Source organism: Scardinius erythrophthalmus (genome assembly GCF_964197995.2).
Source record: "Scardinius erythrophthalmus genome assembly, chromosome: 24".
Taxonomy (NCBI): domain Eukaryota; kingdom Metazoa; phylum Chordata; class Actinopteri; order Cypriniformes; family Leuciscidae; genus Scardinius; species Scardinius erythrophthalmus.
The window spans coordinates 7,149,579-7,160,322 of record NC_138244.1 but is presented as its reverse complement, the minus strand read 5'-3'; the positions used below and the strand labels follow the sequence as shown (position 1 = coordinate 7,160,322).

The 10,744-nt window shown below is 40.0% G+C and overlaps 2 protein-coding genes across 2 annotated transcripts in view; both read right to left on the bottom strand.

The window, feature by feature from the left end:
• Positions 1-1,298: 1,298 nt before the first annotated feature.
• Positions 1,299-2,895, bottom strand: tubgcp6 (tubulin gamma complex component 6; the record flags this gene model as incomplete). Its single annotated transcript, XM_081355365.1, has 3 exons — positions 2,758-2,895; positions 1,550-2,337; positions 1,299-1,466 (listed from the first exon to the last, which is right to left on the bottom strand). Exons 2-3 carry the CDS (start codon positions 2,300-2,302, stop codon positions 1,299-1,301), a joined length of 921 nt encoding a protein of 306 aa, XP_081211491.1. The 5' UTR covers positions 2,303-2,337; positions 2,758-2,895.
• Positions 2,896-9,507: 6,612 nt separating this feature from the next.
• Positions 9,508-10,744, bottom strand: part of plxnb2b (plexin b2b) — a 76,222-nt gene continuing 74,985 nt past the window's right edge. The window contains 1 exon segment of the mRNA XM_081356208.1: positions 9,508-9,768. Within this exon segment, the coding sequence (XP_081212334.1) occupies positions 9,664-9,768 (105 nt within the window). The 3' untranslated portion in view covers positions 9,508-9,663.

The following is a 10,744-nucleotide window of genomic DNA, read 5'->3' as shown; positions in this document are numbered from 1 at the left end:
CTATAATATTTAGAATATCAAAAAAGAATCATTATTATAATATAATAATAATAATAATAATTATTATTATTTTTGCTTTAATAATGGTTTTAAATAATAATAATAATAATAATAATAATATCTAATCATAAATTATATCCAAAATATATATTTTATCCAAACTAAACCTATAGGACAACTTTCATTTTTGGGTGGACTATCCCTTTAATAGACTAGAATAATTAGAATATAATTAAATAATAATTATTATATCTAATCATAAATTATATCCAAAATACAGTTCTTGACCTAAAAAATACCATTGAATGTTTATATTTACAAAGCAATTCAACAAAACTAATTTCAAAGGTTTAAAGGGTTAGTTCATTCAAAAATTTAAATTCTGTCATTAAAGGAGAACTCCGGTCAATTTTAACATTGAGCTCATTTTTTTGTACATTTGGAGTGCTGTCAATACAGAGAACAACGACAAAAATCGGTGTTGCCTACGGCGAGTTATCCTCTTTTTAAAATTTGCACCCTGTTGACTTCAATGGGGCAAGTTTTAAACCTGCTTTTAGCCTCTTAACATCCTTGATGTGTCATTACAAGTGCACAGAAAATGAGTGAGTGATTCCTTCTGAGTGAACACGAGTGGATCTGACTGCAGTAGATGTAAAAGATATGAATAAAAATGATGTTATTTAAGCCAGCGCGAATACCTGTGTTTACATCCTGTTTTCGGGTGAAGTCCAAAGTAATCGATTGCCGAGTTCACGCGCGTGATCATAGGTAACTAAACCTATGCGCGTGAACTCGGCAATCGACTACTTTGACTACAATGTTAAAATTGACCGGAGTTCTCCTTTAATTACTCCCTCATGTCGTTCCAAACCCGAGCAAGCGAGAACAAACCTCATTGGTTCTCATGCTTGAGCTTCTGTTTACCACAAATGATGTGTGAGTTGATGAATGTTTATATGTGAATAAAAGCCTAATTTCAATCTGTTCATCATATAAAGCAATTGAGTCTCTTCAGAAAATTTGGACTAAACCGCTCAAATTTTGGTTTACGATCTATTTAAGAACTTTTTGAAGCGTCAAAGTGGTAGTTGGTCATTTTTGGGTGAACTATCCCTTTAAGAATACACCTTTAGATCAGGTTTTTAAAATTACATAATTTCAGTGTTTATACATAATAATCTGGTCAATTAAATTTGATTGCTTTGGTGCAGATTTAAAAAGAATCCTAATCGAATCAAAGCACTGTCAGTCAGAGCAGATCTTTACAGCCCGACTCTAGTCTGCTCAACTCTCTCTTACCAGCCAATGTTCTCCCAACAGCGCCGTCTGCCGGGCACGAACGTCCGGAGGGCCTCCCACACGTCCATCTCAGGGCTGGGACTCGCCTCGGACTGGGAATCGGGAGTCAGATTAGAGGAAGACTGGAAGCCTTCGTCATCAGACTGATCCAGACACAGAGGAACCTGCAGGAACAACAACATTCGTATACCAGGTAGGACAAGACTAAAACATAATACAGAAGAATAGATATTTTTAGGATCTTCACCCGTATGGTGAGTCCCGTAATGTCTGCGTTACTGGGAACGGGCGGCAGGTCCAGTCGGATGTCCATATCTGCAGTTTTGGAGTGTTGTAGGGCACCAAACAGTGAAAGGCGGGTTTCTCTCTCAAACTTCTCCTCAATATCCGGTCTGCGCCCCAGTCCGAGCAGCCCGGTGCCCGGTGGGGCGTCCATGATGCTCAGGGTCCTGCAGACGCCCCCGAACACGCCCCACTCCTCCCCGCAGATCAAAGACCACGCCCTCTCCTCCAAGCGCTGCGTGTCCTTGCTCAGGTACCCGCCCAACGGGGCTCTGCGCTGCACGGGACGCTCCCGCCGCATGTAGTCGTGACTGAAAGACAGAGGGGGCGGAGCCACGGACCCGGCCAGCTGCACCAGGAGCTCCAGGACGGAATCGAGTTCGGACAGTCCCGACCCGTCCCGTAGCTGACCCAGGAGCTCCTCCAACCTCTCGGCTTCCTCATCGTGGCCAGACACGCGCAGGTCAAAGGAGATCATTAGTATTTTATTATGGGATGGTGTTTTTGCCAGGGCGTTCGGTGCCGGTTTGGACAACCCGTCTTGGAAGAGTCCTGCGAGCAACGCCCCGTACGCACGCTTGCGGAGGATCCGACGCGCCGACTCCCGCGACACTGCGCCCGGAGCGCAACGTTTCCATGACAACCCGGAGATGCAGCAGTCGCAGAGCGCGCCCAGCATCCCCGTGATGCTGCAGCTGTTGCCTTGGCAACCGGACATCTCAGCGAGAGCGCGGGATCATGACGCAGCGAGATCTGCGCCAAAAAAAAACTACATTTATGGAATTCATACAATACTAGAGGATATACAAAGTTCTTGAAAATATCAATTGTCACCATGTCTTTAATTACGCTTCTATTTATTTTGTATTAAATGGTAAAGTGTCTAAATACCTTTTGTTTATTACTATCTTATTTGAAATATGAGCAAGTTAACGTTACATCTTTCTGTTTCAATGAATGAAGCATACATGATCCAAACCCAATAGCCACAGCAAACAGCTAGATATGTCCTTACATATAATAATTTAATGTTTAATACACTCATTATAGTTTTTCTTAGCAGATAAACGCATTGTATTTGACGTATTTAATACCGAAGACTGTAAACAAATACAACTGCAGCGTACAAACGCTAGCACGTTCACAAATGCGTGTCTGAGATCATTTACTCACGTTGAAACTCGAGTTTAAGCTGTCCGAGCTGCAAATGTTTATTCCGCATTAGTGAATAAATATTATTAGCAAGAAAAAAACAAGCATTTAATGTGCATTCACACACGAGCAAGATTTCCTTAACCTCCGCGCTACACACCCAAGTCCCGCCTTCTCTGTACTCTCATTGGATGAAACGTAAGAGAATGTACATTCATTGGCTAAACCAGAGACATGTGGGCGCCTACTACCTAATTTCATTGGATCAAACTTGATGTGCACTGTCTGTATTATGACGTACACATTTCCGGATAGAGCGTCCGCTAGCGGCGTCGAGGCGAATAATAATTCATTTGTTTTGTAAATGTATGACTATTTTTACATTCATACTAAGTTTTATTTTCTATATGTGATACACATTCTCTTAATTATTAATATTTTATTTCTCATAAAAAACAGTCCTTTAAAATGACTCCAGTCCAGATGCTACTGAAAGTGCATACTTACATAAAAGTCTGAGTACACTAAATTTAGGTTACACTTTATTTTAAGGTGTCATTGTTGCAGTGTAATTATATATTTAGGTACTGAGTAATATTAAGCAACTACGGGGTTAGGGTAGGATTAGGATTTGGTTGAGGGTTAGTTGCATGTAATTATGCATAATTTACTGTTATTACTATGGTAAGTAGTACATGTAATGTAACAAGGACACTGTAAAATAAAGTGTTACCTACATTTTTTATTCACTCTATAGGCAACAAGTCAAGTCATTAGGCCTAGTTGTTTATAAATCTTGTAGTGTTTTGGTTAACGGCTCTGAATGCATTGGTAATAATACGGTTTAATATACCAAATGAACTTTTACATTTCCATGCAGATGTATTTGGTCTCCTGTTGGTGGATGAGGCAAAAACAGGCTGGTTCATTTCGCCTGAAGGGAAAAGAGAGCAAAAAGTGAACTTTCTAACAAGCCAGAGAAGAGTCGGGGAAGATGAAGTCCCTGAAGTGTGAGGAACAACAACTCCATTCAGGTTCAAACTCTCCCTCTGGCTCCTCTGAGATATGCAGATGCCTTGAACACCTCCACAAGCTACAGCTGTTTGTGGTCAAGCGCTACATTATTAATCATGACCATTCCCTTCAGTTTCTGAGGTTTTCTTGGACCGCAGCCGAGGGAGAATTCCTGAGTGTGTGTGAGTTTGAGGGTCCGTGTCTCCCTTTAAGGCTAAGCCGAAGAAATCTCATTAATATCTGAGGGTTAGACACCACTGCAGGTGAATACAAACACAAACACCTGCCAGAGCGGGCTTTCCTTGAGTGATGGTTCTCGCAGCAAGAATGAAAGGGCTCGATCTTCTTATTTTCCCAGCGTGTGGAAAATCTGAGCTGTTTTTCCGAGGCTCAAGCCCAGTTGCATAGAATCGTGACTAAGTTAATTCAGTGCCCATGCAGGGGGGCCGCACGGTCTGATCGGATTAATTTGGTTATAGAATCAAGGGTAGCAGAAGCTCTTATGAAACAGAAAGTCTCACACGCAGACCTGCTCTTCCCCGTGTTTAACTAGAAGACAGAGACTCATATAATGCTTATTACTGAGACTTTATGAATTTACATAAGTCAAGAGGTATAAAAGGTGAAGGGTTCATATTCAAACTGTGTCGTCATCGCCTTTAAAAATCTAATAAGGAAGAGGTGTGATTAGATTTCTGTCTGCGGTGTAAATCGTGAGGGGATTTGTGATAATCTGATTGACATATTTCGGTTTGGCGCCGACTCTTTAGATCCGTTTGGTGGGCTCAAGACTTCAGATGTGTTGGTTTTGACACTGTCCTATTCCTTCACTGCTCCAAAAACACTTCTGAATGATGTAAATTATTTTAGCACATCTCATTTTTCTTCAACACACCCACTTTAAGCCCTTTCTAAATACCGACACTTGCAGCCTTGGCCACTTGAGAGAACGTGCACGTGACAGAAAGTGCGTGCGCGAGACTGTCCCATGTCTTAAAAATGCCAAAGTGCAGTGCCCTGAACGCACACTAAACCCAGGCTGCATCCGAAATCACACTTCCCTACTATATAAGTATGTGACAAAAGTAGTATGTCTGAGTTCACAGTACTCATAAAAGAGTCTGCAAAAAGTACCCGGATGATCTACTACTTCCGGTGAGATTCTGAAGTGTGCCTATGATGGACACTTTATCCCATGAGGCTATTGAAGAAGATTTGTGAATGGCAGTGAAGCGACTTAACTGAGGCTGGTTGGTCACATGATAATGACAACATGATGAATGTAGTCCATCCAGATTACATTCATTCGACATAGAAGAACATACTTTTATTGCTGTCTCAAAGACACTGCGTGTTCAAAATATGTCCGACTTTGGATGCAGCCTCACATTAATGGTGATTTTTCCTTGTACTGTTGGTTGCTACAAGCCATTCCCATTGGTTCCCATCAGGGGTTATTTGCATAAATTTGAACTCCACTTTGCTACATTTTACAGAGAAGAAAACACTTCCCATATTTTTTGTTATTGCTTGTTAGAGGCTAATCAAACTAAGCAGATGTTCAGGTTGTGTAACACACCTTCATGACCCAAAATATGTGAAAACAAGATTAACATGGTTTGTGTGGTTAATATTGGCTGCTGAGGGCATGAAATCAATTTAAGATACACTTAAACAACCACAAACTCAACTCTGAATACTGTCCCCACTTGAAATCCAACACAAAACCTGGTTCTCGAAGCTTCTTTCTGGTGCTCCGCTCTCCTTTGAAGACATAAACATCTGTGCAGACACCAAAATGCCAAGTAGATCTCATCATTAAAGGTCACATTAATGTTTTTACGGCACCTGATTCATAAGAGACCCTATGGATCAGGGGCCAGAAAAGAGGCGAAACCCAACACTCGAGAAATGGACGTGTATATTTATTCACATAAGGATCAGACGGCATGTTGGACCTGTGGCGGTACAGTTCACACATACGACATCAGTCCTCCGAGAGCTCGAAAGAGAATTCGTCCGCAATCCCAGAATACTTTGCTCTCGGCACATTCACCAGTGAAGGGGGGTGGGGGGAGGGAAATGTCGACAACAACAAAAGTTTTCTCAGAGCATAACGCACAGGAGAACAGTGTAGACAGATTTGCATTTTAATACAAAGGCATATATTTTCTTTAGGACATAAAATAATGATATTAACTGCACAGCAGTAAGAAAAGGTCGTGTACAGATTGTTTGTTCATACACACCATTGAAACACAATTTCGGGTCGGTACAATAATAAAAACATTTGTGCTAATCAATAATTCCTTTTGCATAAAGACCAAACGTAATGGCAGCTGTCCGGAGGGAAGGTTCTGACATTCTCCTCCACACATTTATTCAGCTCGAGCGTTTTTCCCAATGCAGTAAAACTCCTAAAAAGCACACACACTCACCACAAACACCCAAAAGATCTGCACGGTTTTATAAACGGCGCTTTTGCTCTATACATACAGCATGTTCAAATATATTGGCATATTCTTGCTACAGCACACCTGAATACTGCACTTACTGATGTCTAACACCACACTTCACGTACGCCACGACCTCTGACCTCTACACGCCCCACGAATACCGAAACCCCACCCACCCCGACGTCTTCAATACCACCGCACCAGCACATTTAAACACTTTTAAGGCACGTTTCGGCTACAGAAAGGCGTTAAAAGAAGCGCTTTACACTTGACTACGGAGACTTGCATCTGTGCTTGTGCTTTAAAGGGATAGTTCATCATTTAAAAAAATTCCAGAATTATTTACTCACCGTCATGTCATTCCAAACCTACGCTTTTAGTTTTTCAGTGGAACACAAAAGTAGGATTTTCGTAATAGTCTAGATGTCTTTTTTTGTCTCTTTATGGCAGGAAATGTGTGAAGATTCTTCTTTTGTGTTCCATGGAATTTGGAACGACATGCACTGCAAAAATGATTTATTTTCCTAGTATTTTTCGTCTGGTTTAACATGCTTGAATCAAGCTACATTTACTTGAGAAGCAAAATGACTTGAAAGTGAATGAGTTTATGCTTAAAATAAGAATATCTGTCAAATGGGGTTAAAAAATAATAATAATTGTAATTCGAAGGGAAAACAAGATTTCTTTGAAAAACTCGCTCAATTTTTGCAGTGCGAGTAAATCATTAAATTTTTCACTTTTGTGTGAAGTGAACAATCCCTTTAAGATGAAAGAGAAAGGGGCGAGGGTAGACTGGAAAGCATGGAGTCAGCATCACACATGCAGTTAGGATCAAACGCAGCTCCTGCTGGTTGTATTAAAGCTGAAGGGAAGGGAAGAGAGAGGGAGGGCCGTGCAAAAGAGCTTCACGCCGAGCAGTGCCGCCCAACTCTCGACAGAAACGCAGGAATCTCAACATCCGACATCGCGAGCCATCTGCTCCCGCGATACCGCTGCTCTCGACAGCGATTTCAGACTGGAGGAGGCTCTAAAGCAAGAGTTCTGTGGGCCACATGCACCTGTTTAAAGACCCTGTGAAATTAATTTAAAGACCCTGTGAAATTAATATCGGAGTTTTGTGTTTTTTATGAGGCCTACATATGCGAATGTACTCATTAGTTTATGTCAGGGACTATGTTTTCTGGCGGAAGGATGACACGCGCAATAATAAAATAATGCTTTAATGAAATGTACTTAATATTTTTATTACGTAGAAATAAAATGGCTATGTTTTGTTAAGCCGTTACTAGAGGTGTGTCCTAATTCAGAGGCTGCATCCTTCGAAGGTCCTAGCGGATCGAAGGTTCCTTGCAGCCTGTGAATTGGGACACAGCTTATATTCTCGTACCTTATTGCTTAATTTTAGCATATACTGTACACTAGCATTCATAAATTTGGGGTAAGATTTATTTTTTTTGAAGGAAATGAATACTTTTATTTAGCAAGGATGCATTAAATTAATCAAAAGTGACAGAAAAGACATTTATAATGTTAGAAATTATTTTTGGAACTTTATTTATCAGAATCCCATCGGAATCCTGATAAAAATGGTTTCACGGTATCATGGTTTCCACAAAAATATGGAACTGTTTTCAACATTGATAATAATCAGAAATGTTTCTTGAGCAGCAAATCATCATATTAGAGTGATTTCTGAAGGATCATGTGACACTGAAGACTGGAATAAAATTCAGCTTTGATCACAGGAATAAATTAAATTTTAAAATATATTCAAATGGAAAACAGTTATCAAATTTGAATAATATTTCACAATTTTACTAGTTTTACTGTATTTTGATTAAATACCGTAAATGCAGCCTTGGTGAGCAAGGAGAATTCTTTCAAAATATACATAAAAAATCTTACCACCCCCAATTTTTGAACGGTAGTGTTTATGCATGCATTCACATCGCCTTTTTTATCTGGGCAGACAGACCTAAAATATTGACGACTCTTGTCCTTTAGTCCACAAAGCTCTCTAGAATGAGAGAGTCCCTTCCTTCTTACTTATACACACTGCTCTGACGAGCATTAGCAATTAGAAGGAAAAAACAACAAAGTAAACGTAAAACAAAAAGCTTTGAGCTTTTCTTTGAGTCTTTAAGATGCAAATGCCACAAATATGTAAAGTTTTCATGCAAAGATAAAAGCGTCTCTTGGAGCAGAAATTTGGCTGAGTTCTTAAGTACCGTCTTGTTCAGTGGCAAATAACAAACAAATTAGTGTGTCTATATCCTCTCTGCCAAAATAAAGCCATTAGCGTTCCAGATCACACATCTAAAGCCTTCCAATGGAGCCACAAAGAGTTAAATGAGAAGCTTTCAGTCAATCCTCTCAGCCATGCGCGCAAAAACATCTCGAAGGCCACACACACACACACTGAAATGGAGTTTACGTCTGTTTCAGGCCTCACACACGTTTATATCACAAATCTGTCCTGTGCATCGACTATTTGTGCCGTACGGAATAAAGTCAGTCAGTAGCGCAGCTTTCACAATAAAATGGCTTTCTGAAATGAAACACCTCTGAAATAAAGACTTTTATTAGCTACCATCATACATAAAAATTAAATGCCTTATATCGTCGTATTGTTTATTTATTATTGCCTGTGTTGATTATCTGTGGATCTTCTAGCGAGTCCGTTTGGCTGAACTGAAACTGTGGTTATGAAATGGACGGCCGTTTGATCGTCTAAATGGATATGTTTGGAATCACATACTAGCAAACTGCAGTATAAACTGTGTTTATATTATAATTATGAAATTGTACAACCAATTTTGTCTAGTTATGTTTCTTTTGGCAGTCAAATAATGAGTTAAAAATCTGAAGCTTAAATTCGCAATCCCATGGATTACTATTAAAATGACTGGAGTTTGCCAGCAAAAAATAGCAGAACAACGGTAAACGTGACTGAAGCTTTATGCTGCATGTTTTAGCAAATTTTACTGATACAGATAATTTGCACACAATACCAATACAGTACATACTGTAGAATGAGTAGTATGCTAGTATGATTTTTCCAAACACATCCCATGCAATCCCTACTGTCACCTTCAGCTGCTTTTGATTGGACGATACCAGATATGACCTCACTGTAGGCACACCCCCTGCATACACGCATCGCAGGGTCATGGGCAGCTCCCTTTTGGTCAGAATATAGGCATCCTTTTACACACACACTCTTGCACACACACACACACACACACACACACACACACACAGACAGAAGCTTTAAAAACAACTGACACAAGGCCGTCTATTTAAAAAGTTATTTTCCTCTTATAAAGCTTTCTGCATAAAGACTGCACAATAAAAAAAATATAGAATACAATTCATAAAACCTTTTGTCTCTACACAGGAAGAAATTGAACATCTGATTATAGTGACGAGCTAAATACACACACTGAGAGTGACGGGGTTAGAGGTCGGTCACTTTGTTCTCCAGCGCCGCGGCGATCTGTTGCAGTCTCAGTGTTAACTGTTTACTCTGAGCGGCTGGGTCTTCATCCAGAGACATGATGATCTACAGACACAGTGAAGGACCATCAGCCTCGAGTTCACAGGCGGTTAAAACTGTTCATCCATCCATCCATCTATCTATCTATCTATCTATCTATCTATCTATCTATCTATCTATCTATCTATCTATCTATCTATCTATCTATCTATCTATCTATCTATCTATCTATCTATCTATCTATCTATCTATCTATCTATCTATCTATCTATCTATCCATCCATCCATCCATCCATCCATCCATCTATCCACCTACCCATCTATCCATCCATCCATCCATCCATCCATCCATCCATCCATCTATCCACCTACCCATCTATCTATCTATCCATCCATCCATCCATCCATCCATCCATCCATCCATCCATCCATCCATCCATCCATCTATCCACCTACCCATCTATCCATCCATCCATCTATCTATCTATCTATCTATCTATCTATCTATCTATCTATCTATCTATCTATCTATCTATCTATCTATCTATCTATCTTTCCATCTTTCCATCCATCCATCCATCCATCCATCCATCCATCCATCCATCTATCTATCTATCTATCTATCTATCTATCTATCTATCTATCTATCTATCTATCTATCTATCTATCTATCTATCTATCTTTCCATCCATCCATCCATCCATCCATCCATCCATCCATCCATCCATCCATCCATCCATCCATCCATCCATCCATCCATCCATCTATCTATCTATCTTTCCATCCATCCATCCATCCATCCATCCATCCATCCATCCATCCATCCATCCATCCATCTATCTATCTATCTATCTATCTATCTATCTATCTATCTATCTATCTATCTATCTATCTATCTATCTATCTATCTATCTATCTATCTATCTTTCCATCCATCCATCCATCCATCCATCCATCCATCCATCTATCCACCTACCCATCTATCATTCTATCCATCCATCCATCCATCCATCCATCCATCCATCCATCCATCCATCCATCC